Here is a 14,032-nt window from a genome sequence, read left to right on the forward strand (position 1 = left end):
AGAGAGCAGAAAAAACAGCAAGCCTTTGATTTTTCATTTGGCTCTTGTAAAGTGGCTTCTCCATCTCTGTAGTGAGCCCCACTTTCTGTGTTCTACCAGCTTAAAATCTCAGAAGAGATTCATCATGTCCTTTGCTCTGTATCATTTCAGTGCTTATTGCTGTTTAGATTAGATTTTGGTACCAGGGTAACCCAGTGTTTCTCTGTATATACTTCCCTCAGTCTCGCTGCCATAGCTGATGATTATCAGCGCACTTGACGATTGGCATGCTTTCAGTGATTCGTTGAAACTGTAAATAACGTCAAGGACAGAAAGTGAGAGAATGAAGGTCTTACAAAAAGAGAAAACTGACAGCGAAGCCCTGGAGCAGCTCCATGGCTCGTTTAACCCATTTTAAGGTCCCATCTGTCCACCCTCAGTCCACTTCAGCCCAATGACAAGTGACGTTGGTTAAACATGTTTCTCCAGAATCATCGTGAGAATGACCAATTACAACCAGACCACCCAGGAGATTACCCGTCCCTCTGACCTCCTGGCAGGGATAGGAGCCTATGTAGCCAATCTGCACAGCCTCTCGTGCTACATCAACGTGGACGTCACCCGGCTGGTGAAGAGCGTACTGCTGCAGCAAACTCAGCCGCTCGACTCCCACGGAGGGCAGACTATTACAACTCTCTACACAAACTGGTCCGTCTCATGTATAGGTGTATCTACTGTACTTAAACACACATATCAAAATACAGCGATTCATGTATAAAGTATATTCATTCCTGGACAGAAACCCACTTTGCATACAGGTAAATGCTGCTGAGCTTCTATCACTTACCATATGTTCCTTGTTTTGTGGGTTTTCCTTTTATCCAGGTTCCTCGAGAGTCTTCTGCGCCAGGCTAGCAACTCCCTCATCGTCCACTGTCCTACGCTGCACTGCTTTATGAGCCAGGTTACTGACACTGAACCAAGTTTCAGAGCAGAGGAGTTCTCAGATATATCAGGTCAGCCTGGAGTTTGATTATTATTAGGGATGCACCGATACCGATACTGGTATCGGGTATCGAGGCCGATACTGTAAAATGTGTGCGTACTCATACTCGTAAAAGTTAACCGATACCATGAACCGATACTAACTTATTTCATTAATCAGAGGGTGGCTTGTCATTTCTGTTGTAGTTTTTTAGATTGGCCACTAGGGGGACATCCCGCGCTAAACAGGCACAGGGTTAGGCGAGTGAGACTGGCAGCTCCAGATAAAAAAGAGAAACTGGAGGCTGCTGTAGCTAGGCTAAACAAAATGTCAGCAGTGTGGAACAGCCAACTTTAACTCAGGTTTTGGAAAAGCGAAGAAAAATGTCAAGAGAAAATCCACGGGCAGTTAAAATAACAGAGGCTCTGACTCATTTTATTTCTCTGGATGACCAGCCAATGCCGGTCGTGGAAAACATAGGATTCTTCTCAGCATACTCGAGCTGCGATATGAAATTCCCAACCGCCCACACATCAGGGAGATAATGGTGCCAAAACTTTCTAAAGAGGTAAAGACAAGCAGTGTGTGCGCAATGTCAGTCCTCGGTTTAACGGCACAGTGGACTGATGAGGAGTTCGTTCGTCAATGCCAAATACTTTCATTATTTTGTTTGTTTGTTTACAATATGGACACTCTGCAATAATTTAAAAGTTTATTTTATTCACAAACCTAATTTGTATTAATTTTATTCCAAACAGAAGTGTTTATTTATTATTCTGAAGTATCGGTTTTTGTACTCTGTATCGGCAAGTACTCAGATCCAAGTATCGGTATCGTATCGGTTTGAAAAAATTGGTATCGTTGCATCCCTAATTATTATAATTTAAAAAATTGTCCTACAAGCTGTGCCTTTTGCAGATTTTTGTGCTATCGCCTTCTTTTCACAAAAATAAAAGTGAAAGTGAGGGTAAAAAAAAGCATGTGGTAATGATGTATTTGGAAATATAGTCTTATATTGCCCGGTTCGTTACGGGCTGGTAATTCAGAAGACATTTATCAGTGACTTGCAGGCCGTAGTATCCATAGCAACATATCCAACTTTTTATTATGAGCTTGTCACGCACTCGGTTCCTGTACTTACGCTACAGTAGCCTGAATAATTTCAGTCACTTGGGTGTAATCTGAAAGCAGATTCCCCAGCTGACACTTTTTATCCTGTGACACGTTTTCATTTATTTATTTTTTTGTCGTTTTTCTTCATTTTTATCTTTTATTGGTTTTTGCCAAACTGTGTTTGTATGCCCGATAGACTCAAAATAATCCCCCTGTGGACGTTTAGTGATGGTGATTCCAGAGTACATGAGATGACTCACTCTGTTTAGAAAAATCACGTATGTCTCGTCGACTGCTGTGACGGCATGCAGAGGAAGTGCTATTGCACAATAGCTTGTGGAGCTTGTCACTGCGGCGGTGTGAAGTGCTTTCTCGCACACGCTGTGTCATGCAGTTTATTCTGGCCCTGCTTGGATAATTTGAACTGCAGTATTGCTAATCATCTCATCCACTTTCCCCTCCATGCCTCATAATTATTCCAGCGTGTCTCTCCTCCACACAACCTCCCGGTCCACCTCCACACCACCCCGCAGGAGTAATGTACCTCTTTATGACTACACTAAGGCTATATGCACTTCGCTAAACATGTGCAGGATACAAAACACACCCCCGCACAATGACATCTTTGTTCTCTATATTTACTCCTCAGTGAGTATCTGTTTGCCTCAGAGTGAGTCACTTGCCTCTCCATGAACGACTTCCAATTTCAGCCACACACATCCTTATTTGTCCGTGTTCATTCACAAGTCAAGTCGAGTGAACGGCCTAATAGCTGCAGTTGTTTCTGTCTCACAGATTCAGTTACACTCACAAATCAAATTTAAGCGGTGTCTTTTCTCATCTCCTCGAAACAAATACGTCTTCATCTAAGCTTTCTTTTGTGAATCGAGCACCGCTTCAAACTGCTGTTGATCCCTTGCTTTTCACCATCCTTAAACTGTTCGTATTAACCTCTGAACAGAGTTACAGGCTTTGGCAGAGCTAATTGGTGCATATGGCCTGAAGTTTCTGAGCGAGAACCTGATGTGGCACATCACCTCTCAAGTCACTGAGCTTAAGGTACAGTATGAATCAGTGCAAACGTTTCGACGATTTTATTGTTTTCTTTTAGTATTTCAGTAAATGAGCATATTTTGTTTTAGGAAAGCACAGGTGTGGCTTTCGTATCAGCATTTACTGCTTACGTCAGCATTTTTCGCTTTTGCTGACTGGGTGTATGCGGCGCACACAGTGCAGCAAGTGCAGTGCACTGTTTTTTTTATGTCTTGCATAAAGGCTTTTGAGGTCTGTTCACCAAGTTCTTTCAGTTCTCCTTGGTGGCTTTTCTGTAGTCTAGCAGAGAGACAGACCACTAATAACACTTGTCTTTGCTCATGCATTGGTGGAGAAACAATAGACTCTCACACACGAGACAGAGAGGTTAATGCAGCTGTACCGGTGCACTGGCTCACCACTTTATACCTATGATTGAAATGAAACGATGCTGCCACCAGTGTTGGTCAAGTTACTTGAAAAAAGTAATCAGTAACTAATTACTGATTACTTCCCCCCAAAAGTAATCCCGTTACTTTACTGATTACTTATTTTCAAAAGTAATTAATTACTTAGTTACTTAGTTACTTTTTAAAAACACGATTTACAACCTGAATAGGTGATAAAGTGATAGATCTTTCAGCCCAATTCTACTTTTTCTGCATAATCATCATACAAAATGTAATCAAATGGAAAAGTCTCTTTTTAAAACTTGTTTTATTAGTTTTAATCTTTTAACTTTATGCATCAAGAAGAATTTTAATTATATGCAACATTCACTGACTGGAAGAAATTTGTTTAATATTTAAACCTATTTTCTGCACATTCCAGCACATAAAATAAAATATTTTGTGTGTTTACACTCAGTCTTTCAAATAGATGCAAGTAAAACACAGCAGAAAATAAATAAAGTCAAAGACTAGCGGTCCTGTTGCTCTATTTTCACCTGTAAAGCAGGACTGTCGTAGGCGGAGGGTTACCCTGGTGCAGGTGTGCAGCGGTCAGTGGAAGAATCCGCGAGTTTCTCTGTGAGTTTCCCATTACGTCGTAGCTACTCGGTGCTTGCTCGGAAGTTTAGGGGTTTTTTCGCTGTAAAAAGAAGTTTTCTTCCCACGCACAACGGACACTAATGTTTTTGTCACTTTTTATGGAATCAAACTCAAAGTAAGGTCAGTACTTCCACGCTTTAAACGCTGCACGCTCATACTCTCTCTGCACTCGATATATGATCCATTGTTGATCTGCACACAGCTGTTGTCACGAACGTCGCACTCGCTTACGTCACTGTCATGAGACATTCTCGCAAAAAAAATCACGGTTTTAGTAACGCAGTAACACAGCGTTCCTACGGGAAAGTAACGGTAATCTAATTACCGTTTTTGCAATAGTAATCCCTTACTTTACTCGTTACTTGAAAAAAGTAATCGGATTACAGTAACGTGTTACTGCCCATCTCTGGCTGCCACACAGCTCTTTCACACCCTTGACCTCTCCCTGTTTTAACATCCAACTGTTTGCACTTATGTCGCTTCCTTCTCTGCTGGTAGAAAATGGTGGTTGAGAACATGGATGTCCTGGTACAAATGAAGAACAACTTTGATAAACCTGAGGAAATGGTCAATCTGAAAAAGAGGCTGACAGGTGAGAACTGGAGGATGGAGCACAGCGAGGAGATAACAATTTAACAATGTACATATCCACACAACAACGATAAGTGGAAGAGAATGGATGGATGGATGGATAGATAATAATAATTATAATCACTTTAAATAATCACTTTAAGCATATTTGCACTGCACAAGACACTAAATAATGTGGATTGCACAACACTGGACATTATATTCCTCATTTCCAGTTAATACTTGTACAGCTGCTGTTATTGTGTATATATATATATTTATATTTCTTCATACATTCTTATATATTTCTATACTGTGTATTGTGTATTTTGTTGTACAGTTATTTTATTTTTAACTTTAATTTTTATATTTTATTTTATTTTATTCCTTCCTAGTTAAATTTACCCTTTTTAATTTTCATATTTATTTCCTATCTTATTCATAGCCTTTTCTTTTTTTCTTTAGGTCACGAGCAGTTGTCTAAGCATTTCACTGCATATCGTACTGTGTATGACTGTGTATGTGACAAATAAAATTTGAATTTGAATTTAATCGTGATAATATTAAAAATATACTGAACAGGAAATAAAAACTCTGTGTATAATCTTGTAAGTTGACCACCTTTACCTGAGTGGCATTCTTGTCCCAGTTTCACAACTTCACCTGTTATAGTTTATAATAGCACGTTCACTTGAGCCATGATTAGTACACAGTAATGTAAACCATGGATTGTCTGCTCGTTCTACTTGTGCTTGAGTATGCATGAAACGCTGCAGGAGCACAGCTGTAAACCCCCGATGTCCTTTATATGCACCTCTAGGTGGAGAGAACGTGCTGAAGAGGATGACCATCATCGGTGTGATTCTGTCCTTCAGAGCCATGGTCCAGGAATGCCTGAAAGATGTAATGTCCAACAGGATTATGATTATCTTATGATGAAATTAATTAGAATATAGTTTAGATTCGCTTCATTTCAAGGTTTTTTCCCCCATGATTGGTATAATTTTACACTAAAACTGCATTTCTTCTGCACTAGAATGAAGATAATGAATAATAACTTCTCGAAAAAAGCTCTTAATATAAAAAGGTATTTTTCTTTCTTGAGATATGATCTCAGTAATGTTTCATCATATAACTCTATAATTTAGATCCTGCATAAGCACTGCCCCTACCTGACGGGACCCATTCAGTGCCTGAGAGACTTCAGCAACCCCGAAGCTGACATCCAGGTAAATCCCAGCTTTTACAGCTAGAAAAACACATCCATATATGGAGATCTCACTCAAGAACGAATGTGTAGGAATCAAATTTTCATGGCCTGTGAATCATCACATCGCAGCTGATCGACCTTGGGTTGTGTCACCGTGGAAAAAATGAACACTGTTATTGTATTAACACTCTAAATGCACTGCAAATGTATCATTATTTACTTGTTTATGAGTATAGAATATAGCATGTACGGCTGCTCCATAATTTATATATTAAAATAACAGATGGAGAACAACAGTAGATCTGAGCTGGGGAGCTTAAAGAAACAACATTTTGGTAAAGTACCAAACATATTAAATTCCTTATCTCCCTCTGGACCAATCTGTGTGACTGTGACTCGTGAACTCTCCCTCACTTTACTTACGTCTGGCTTCTGATTGAGGCTTGACAGCCGTGCCACAGTCCGGGGCCAGGATAACCCCAAAGACGTCAGCAGCCCCCCTCATGCCTCTGTGGGAGAGTCTGATTGCTGCTGCAGCGTTGCTCTCTGAACCACATCAGTGGAAACATTTTGCCCAGACGGGCCAACCATGCATGCAACCAGAAATAGGGCAAGATCAAACGCCGTGTGTCAAGACAAAGACATCCACTGCTGACTTAGTGTAACTCCTTGGAAAGTAAACTGTTATTGCTGCGTTATGAAACGCAAAGCACAGATCAGGATCCCACAGTCTGCAAGAAATGCAGGAAATGTTTAAAATGAAGCGTTAAATTTGAACTCTGACAAGCAAGTCATTAAATTATCGTTTTGTGTACCTAAAGGGGAAACTTTAGGGTAAAAAGGGAGACGCTGCATGCAAAGAAATTAAATGCACTCTATTCAAGCACCATCCACTAATACTGTGTGACCTTACAGGTAACTCTGAGCATATATGAGCTGGCTTCTGCTGCAGGGCTACCATGTGATATCGATCCTAGCCTCGTTGCAGCTATTCGCAGCATGCAGATAGGTAACACTTAAACTATGATCAGCACCCCCGATACGGTGCATTGCACTTTAATGGCTTATTTAACTTTTTTCCTATACCTGCAGATAACACATCCCCTGACGAAGAGCACAAGCTGTCCCGTTTGTTACTCGTCTACATCGCCGTGTCCCTGCCCCTATTAGCCCTCGACCCCAACTCGTTCTACAACCGAGAACACGGAGGTGAATATTTATTTGTTCCTTTCGGCTGCTTGTCGTTTTTTGATTATTCTCCAGGCTAATCTGTCCGTCTTCCTGTCATTATTTACCGGCTGCTGATAGTGTGTAAAAGAGGTACTCCGCCCTGAAACACGAGGCGTTTTAGCATCTCTGTGTATCATACTTTCCAGTCTGGCATGGTCTGAGGCAAAGCATGTCAGTTAATGAGAAACACGTTTCTGTGAGGGACTTTTGTTTACAGATAACTTTGTCTGACGCGCATTGATGCAGTTACTCTTGGCATGTGGCCCCGCTGACCCCAAGTGCCTGGCTCTGTGCCTAGACTAAAACATTAAGAGGAGCAATAGCTCAGATTTCCATCAAAGGGCAGAGTGGCATTTGTCACAGATTATTTTCTTTGCCTCGATTTTCCATTGACATGTTTGAAAAAATGTACCCCGTAAGCCAGGGGAAATATGCTCAGCACGCTTCCTCTTAAGTGTTCATTAAGTAAATTTTCCAAAATCGTTGGGCCTCAAATTCATCCTTTCTGTGGTCGTAATAGCTTTTTTTAATTTATATTTCTTTAGGCCACAACAACAACATCCACTGTTTAGCTAGAGCTATCAACCAGCTGGCTGCTGCCATGTTCACCATCCAGAACAAGAACATCGAGCAGCAGCTCAAAGAGTTTCTCCTGGTGAGTGACACAGATGCTGATTGTGATGTGGTTTGGGCAAATTTATTACAGCAGAAATACTGAATGATTTAAACCAATGCTGAATAAATTAAATCCTGACTTTCACTATGTTTGAAAAGCCAATAACAAGTAAAACAACAAATATACAACTCAAAAGATCAGTTAGGCCGCCCGCACCATCATGCTGCATCTTTTTATCAGATGTTGACTGTTTTTTATGTGAAATGCTCGATGGGCTCTAAAAGTATTCTTAATAATTAAGCCTGCGAAGGAAAAAACACACAAACAGTTCTTATCTCTCCGTACAACAAGCGGTGTAGGTGGAAATTGAGTCATAGCAAGAAATTGTGAGAGCGGAAGGTTAGAAAACACTGAAACAAACCGCTTCACAGACAACACTCATCTGAGCTGATGCGTAGATTTTCAGCAAATGCAAAAGTCATACGGCGAAAGATAAATACCATTTTATTTATTTAGGACAGTGCATGTTAATGAACATAAATGTAAAAAAAAAAAATTACATGAATGTAAACATGCCAGATTATAGCCAAAGGCTAATTTCCATCTGTTGTCCTTAAACATAAAAAAATAATTCATAAAAATTCATCATTCATTCATAATAAAAACTCCATCACCAAACTTACACATACACACCATTCTGTTTCCAAATAAAACATTAAAACTACACAACTCATACATGATCACACACTTGATTTGTCCATAACCAGTTTTTAACCTTTGCCTTAAACAAATTGAATGTCGAGCATTCTCTAACGGGTTGAGGAAGGGGTTGTCCACCCTGGACAGAAAGGACGTTCTGCCCAAACGCTGTCCGTCTGTGGGGTATAAACAAGTCTCCTCGGATTGTAGCTCGAGTGGTCCTGTCTGAGCTTTCTTTATGCCTAATGAACTGCTTTAGTGGTGGTGGAGCAAGGGAGTGTAAGACTTTATATATTAAACACACTCTTTTGAGTTTCACGAAGTTATTGAAGTTCAGTAATTTATGTTTTTTTAACACATGACAGAGGTGGTGGGAAGTCGGTTTTTTGTCAAGTAGTTTTAAACTTCTTTTATAAATGTTTTCAATAGTTTTAAGTGGAGTTTTAAGTTTTAAATGAGGACAATTGCAGCAAAAACGTGTCTCTTTTTTTGTCCTCGCGTCCTTCCGCAGCTGGCCTCGTCCACGCTGCTTCAGTTGGGACAAAACGTGGAGAGAATGGAGATCAAAAACCGAGAGTCCATCTACCTGCTCCTGCACATGGTAGGTGTGGCAGCGTGTAGAGAATCATTCATGCGCTTCGAGCTTACAGAGAGGAATCTGCGAGTTTATCGTCTGACTAAATGGAAAAGCCTGTGGCTGTTAATTAGCTGAGGATTTTTTTCCTCTTTACAATGACTGGTCAGACCTGCAGCGTCTTCTTTAATGCCTCTCTACTTCAAAGCATTTATAATTGAACAATTAACGACTCCTTTTAAACCTCACTCACTCAGATCGTGGAGGAGTCTCCGTTCTTGAGCCAAGACATGCTGGAGAGCTGCTTCCCGTACGTTCTCCTCCGAAATGCCTACAGGGAGGTGTACAAGTCCTTCATTGTGACTCTGGGCTGAAGATCTTGTTAAAAATACTTTTCTTTTAACATTTATTCAGATTAATTTAATATGTGCTGTACTTTTTTTGACAATATCAGTGTTATAGCGCTCAGTTTACATAATAACCTTTTAAAAAATCATTTTGTAACATCCAGTATTATACTTTAGATACATCATGAGTACAATAATATATGTTTTTAAAATGTAACCCCATCCATATACATAAATCATTGCATACATAGATGCTGTATAACATTGTTTCTAACAACCTTTCCATGAATAAAGAGACAATAATACGCTTTTTGCCCTTTTATTTCCAGTCTGTCCTTCATCCTCACTTGCCCTCATCCTCTCTCCCTGGATGATAGTCCTGTCCTCTCCATATTTCATGGACAGTTTAAATGATGCACTCCAGTTGTACGGAGCTGGAAGTGCTTGTTGCTAATTTTAGGCGGCCCTCACCGATTATATTTTTGCACTAACTATATTTGCCATGTCACGCCATTCTTCCATTTTGCCCTCTCCTCGGTCTCCTCCCTGTCTATGCTGCCGTTGTGTCTCTTTGGTTACCACGGCGGAGACGTGTGCGCTTGTGTGCGGTGTTTATGTGTACGTGCGCACATCGGGGACCGAGCCCTGTCACGGGAGCACGGGAGCTTCAGTCCCCACGATGAGGAACATTTATGGAGATGAATGTTCATGAATAAACTGCAAAATTATGAACAGAATTAATCTGTACGTGCGAAGGAATATTTTTCTGTGCATTAGACAGAAAAGCGGCCTTCCTTTCTTCCTTCCTTTTCTATTTTCATCACTTTTGTCCACAGAATAGCTACATATCAGGTGGAAGATTTGCTCATTTTTATTTCATCATGCATCCCATTAAGCACCTACCCGCCTTGTAACCTTCCTTTTCTATTTTTTTATTCTTCCTTATACTCGTAAAGATTTAATGGAGATTTTTCTTTGCCTGTGTAGTAGAGTGGCTCCTCTCTCTTCACTCAGATTTGAAATAAAAGGTTTACAACACACTATAATGCTGCTATAACGTGAGCTAGATGCTGTTTGAAATCACTGGTTAAGGATTTGGCTTGTTTTATGACAAATTTGATCAAAAGAACTTTTAAAAAAATAATCCATAATTCATGGTAGCAGGGAAAGTGCAGGTTGAGCAAACCAGGAGCTAATTTGCTTTTATTTGTATTCTGAACGATTAATTAAATGTCTGCTAGTGATTCAAAATTCTATATTTGTGTTCGTAATCACACATAAAAACATGCTCTAAGAATGAGTGCTAATACCGTCGTGTCTTTTCTGCATAAGGAAACCTTGCATGCATATGAACTCTTCCCTTTGCACAGCCTATCCTGAGCCCCTGAGGACATGGTGGAAACTCTGGTCCTGATATGAACACTCTCTTGCTGATTGTATTGGTGACGCAAAGCGTCCCCAGCTGAGCGCTGAACACTAGGGGATTACACCCACATACTGTGCACACTGCAAAAATACTGCTTACATACACAGGAGACGTAACAAGGAGCAGCATAGGTAACATAAACTAGTTTACATCATGACATAATTGCACATGCTGTATTTACTTACAGAGGTGTAAGACATTTCGTATCTCTCTTAAACCAACAAACGGTGCGATCCAGAGGTCATGACACCAACGTGTAAGATACGTGGAGCAGCTGATCGAGATCTCAGCCTTGTGACATCGAGGATAACACAGGGATGGTGAGGCATTTATTTATGTTCTTACCCTATGATCATAATTTCTGTAGATTCTGTGATTCTGTGATTGTGGAGTGCAACGCTGTTGATATGATGTATTTTTTTTTTAATTTTCATAGTCTATTAATTGACGTTAATTGTCCCAAATTGCCAACCCAAAAATGATAAATTTATTCTGTCAAGTGTATAATTATAGTATAAGTATAGTATAATTCAGATAGAGTGGAAGCACAGGTTAGGGGAGTAAGCATGTCGTCAGTGTTGGGAAGGTTACTTTTAAAATGTATTCCATTACAGAATACAGAATACATGCCCCAAAATGTATTCTGTAACGTATTCCGTTACGTTACTCAATGAGAGTAACGTATTCTGAATACTTTGGATTACTTAATATATTATCATGCTGTTTACAACTACATGAATGTACTATTGCTGTGATTTATTACTGTTACTGAAGGTCCGCGGCTCCGAACCGTAGTAAAGGGACCTCTGGCTAATACGGTGGGTTCTGTGTCGGGCTGGTAGCTGAAAACTAGCTTTACTTTGTTGTCTGGGTCAACTTTGCTAGCGAGAGACAGAGAGAGGCGTTGAAAGGCTGCTCCAACAGAACTTATTGTTTTTGGAGGAAAACACGAACACGGTGTACAGTCGAGTCTTAATAGCTTACTTACAACTGGGCTCGTCAGGCTCTCTTCTTGGCTGCAGTATATCTACATGCTTCCAGCTCCCGTTTTTGCTCGATGACAGCTCGTACTTTTCCTTTTTCTCCCTCCCTCGCTCACAGACACATAACGTGTATGGCAGTCCATTCTCCCTGCAGCACGGACTACACTGCCTATGATGCTACATTCTTTAGGGCTATACCTGTAGCATTCTGCCTCTTAGCTTAGCACAACAACAAAAAGGCCTCTCTCACCCAGGAAACAGGCAGAAAGAGAGCGTCACCCTGTAACCATGGCAACCGTAACGCTGCAGCCTGGAGCAACAGAACGTAGCTGTCAAACAAAACCCAAACAGTCCTGACCCGCCACAATATGAAACAGGGAAGTACCGCCGTGTAATCCATTTATTTCAACAAAGTAACTGTATTCTAAATACCACCTTTTTAAACGGTAACTGTAACGGAATACAGTTACTCATATTTTTGTATTTTAAATACGTAACGGCGGTACATGTATTCCGTTACTCCCCAACACTGCATGTCGTGCACTGTATTGATCACCTGATCATAAAAATGATTTGTCCCTGTGCCGTGTGGTCAGTCACGTGTCTCTAGTTTCATTTGTCCACGTTGGGCTGACACGTCTGCCTTCACACCACTGCAGTGGGAGTAATATCTTTACTTATAGTGCTCGCTATATTTATGACATTTATGGAAATCTTGCTAGTTATGCAGGATTTATTCCATGATGGATTTAAACTTCATGGTTGGATCAAAATTTTTACAATTCAATTATTATGAATTATAAAACTGTAGTGGTGCAGTGATTAGCACAAGCATCATTCTCGCCTCACAGCAAGGAGATCCTGGGTTGGAGCATGTTCTGTGTGGATTTCCCCGTCTTCCACCCACAGTCCAAACACATGGGCCATAGGTGTGAGTGTGACCTTGAAAGGTTGTCTATGTTAGCTCTGTGATAGACTGGCGCCCTGTGAAAGCTAGAATAAGATCCTGCAAGGCTGAATTGGATCAGCAGAAGAAAATGGGTGGATCTCGAATGCAATACAAATATGCAAAAAATATGTTTTCAAGATTTCCCTGATCGTGTGCACAAAAAATTAAACTTAAGCTTTAAGTCTTGGGCTTTTAAGAAATCACATCACTGCTGAATCAAATGACTTGATGTGGAATCAAGACTGTAAAACAGAAAGTAATATGTATAAAACTAAAGATTATGAGGTATAATAAATAATAATAATAAAAAAATATTTTTGAGATAAAATATAATAATATTTAAATATATTTTAGTGCAAAATGAACCATAACTTTCTGCAGTGCCTATCACAACTGGAGGAAAGTGGAAAAAATATAATAATTCTGTTTTTTGTTTGATTTTGCCCTTTAGTCTTACCCACATTGCCGACTAGGTTTCAGAACTGCATCAGAAACAAGTGAAGCTTGGCGCTAAACCAGATTTTGTGGGTTTGTGTATTCATTTATTCTTTAACATTCTGTTGTAAAAACAGACAAAAACACCTCTACGTGATCTCCTGCACGGTCTGTTTCTGCAACATTGAGTTCCTCTGAAGCGCAGGAGTCACTGGCTCAGGTCGGTCCACGGAGAGAGAGCAATCGGTGCGTGTTCGTCATCATCAGAGACAAACAGGAGTGATGAGAGATAAATGGAGGGGAAAACATTAAGATAAAGCAAGAGGCTAGCAACCACACAAAGGAAAATTCTCTTTTCAAAAGGTTATACATAAGAAATACTCCTCTGCAGCCTTTAATTTACATAGAACAGCATGAATATGAGCCTCTGGTATTTCCACAAGTAGATTCTTTAATAATCTGAAATTCGATGCTGCTTTCGATGAGGGAATAAATAAATAAAAAACAAAAAAAAAAAGAAATACCCAAATGTGACACAGGAGATGGAGAATCATATGACATGATGTTACTTATCTTCATTTCTACAATATGCCATGTCATGTCAAAGAGCATGGGAGCATGAGAGTGAGTCTGACCCAGCAGCCAAAGCAGCACGGCCAAGGAGAGAGAAAAACCGGAGGCAGGGGTTTTCCCAAGCCGCGTTATTGCTCAACTCTCACAATACTCTACTATAAATAAAGGCTGGTAATAGATTTTGGGCCTAGATCTGTAAAAGTGTTTAGAGATGCGCTTCGCTGTCTCCTCTGGTCTTTTGCGCTCTGACCTTTTTAATGTC

General features: G+C 40.2%; 1 protein-coding gene across 1 annotated transcript in view; it reads left to right on the plus strand.

The window, feature by feature from the left end:
* The window catches only part of nckap1l (NCK associated protein 1 like), a 30,930-nt gene extending 21,175 nt beyond the window's left edge, over positions 1 to 9,755 (plus strand). Inside the window, exons 21-31 of the mRNA XM_087841063.1 lie at positions 469 to 687; positions 865 to 995; positions 3,039 to 3,136; positions 4,657 to 4,750; positions 5,549 to 5,631; positions 5,877 to 5,957; positions 6,854 to 6,947; positions 7,031 to 7,147; positions 7,714 to 7,823; positions 8,995 to 9,084; positions 9,315 to 9,755. Of these exons, the coding sequence (XP_087697189.1) occupies positions 469 to 687; positions 865 to 995; positions 3,039 to 3,136; positions 4,657 to 4,750; positions 5,549 to 5,631; positions 5,877 to 5,957; positions 6,854 to 6,947; positions 7,031 to 7,147; positions 7,714 to 7,823; positions 8,995 to 9,084; positions 9,315 to 9,431 (1,234 nt within the window). The 3' untranslated portion in view covers positions 9,432 to 9,755. The remainder of the gene's footprint in view (positions 1 to 468; positions 688 to 864; positions 996 to 3,038; positions 3,137 to 4,656; positions 4,751 to 5,548; positions 5,632 to 5,876; positions 5,958 to 6,853; positions 6,948 to 7,030; positions 7,148 to 7,713; positions 7,824 to 8,994; positions 9,085 to 9,314) is intronic.
* The last annotated feature ends 4,277 nt before the right edge of the window (positions 9,756 to 14,032 follow it).

This window comes from Neolamprologus brichardi, chromosome 5 (assembly GCF_056152115.1).
Source record: "Neolamprologus brichardi isolate AB-2024 chromosome 5, ASM5615211v1, whole genome shotgun sequence".
In the NCBI taxonomy this organism is placed as follows: Eukaryota; Metazoa; Chordata; class Actinopteri; order Cichliformes; family Cichlidae; genus Neolamprologus; species Neolamprologus brichardi.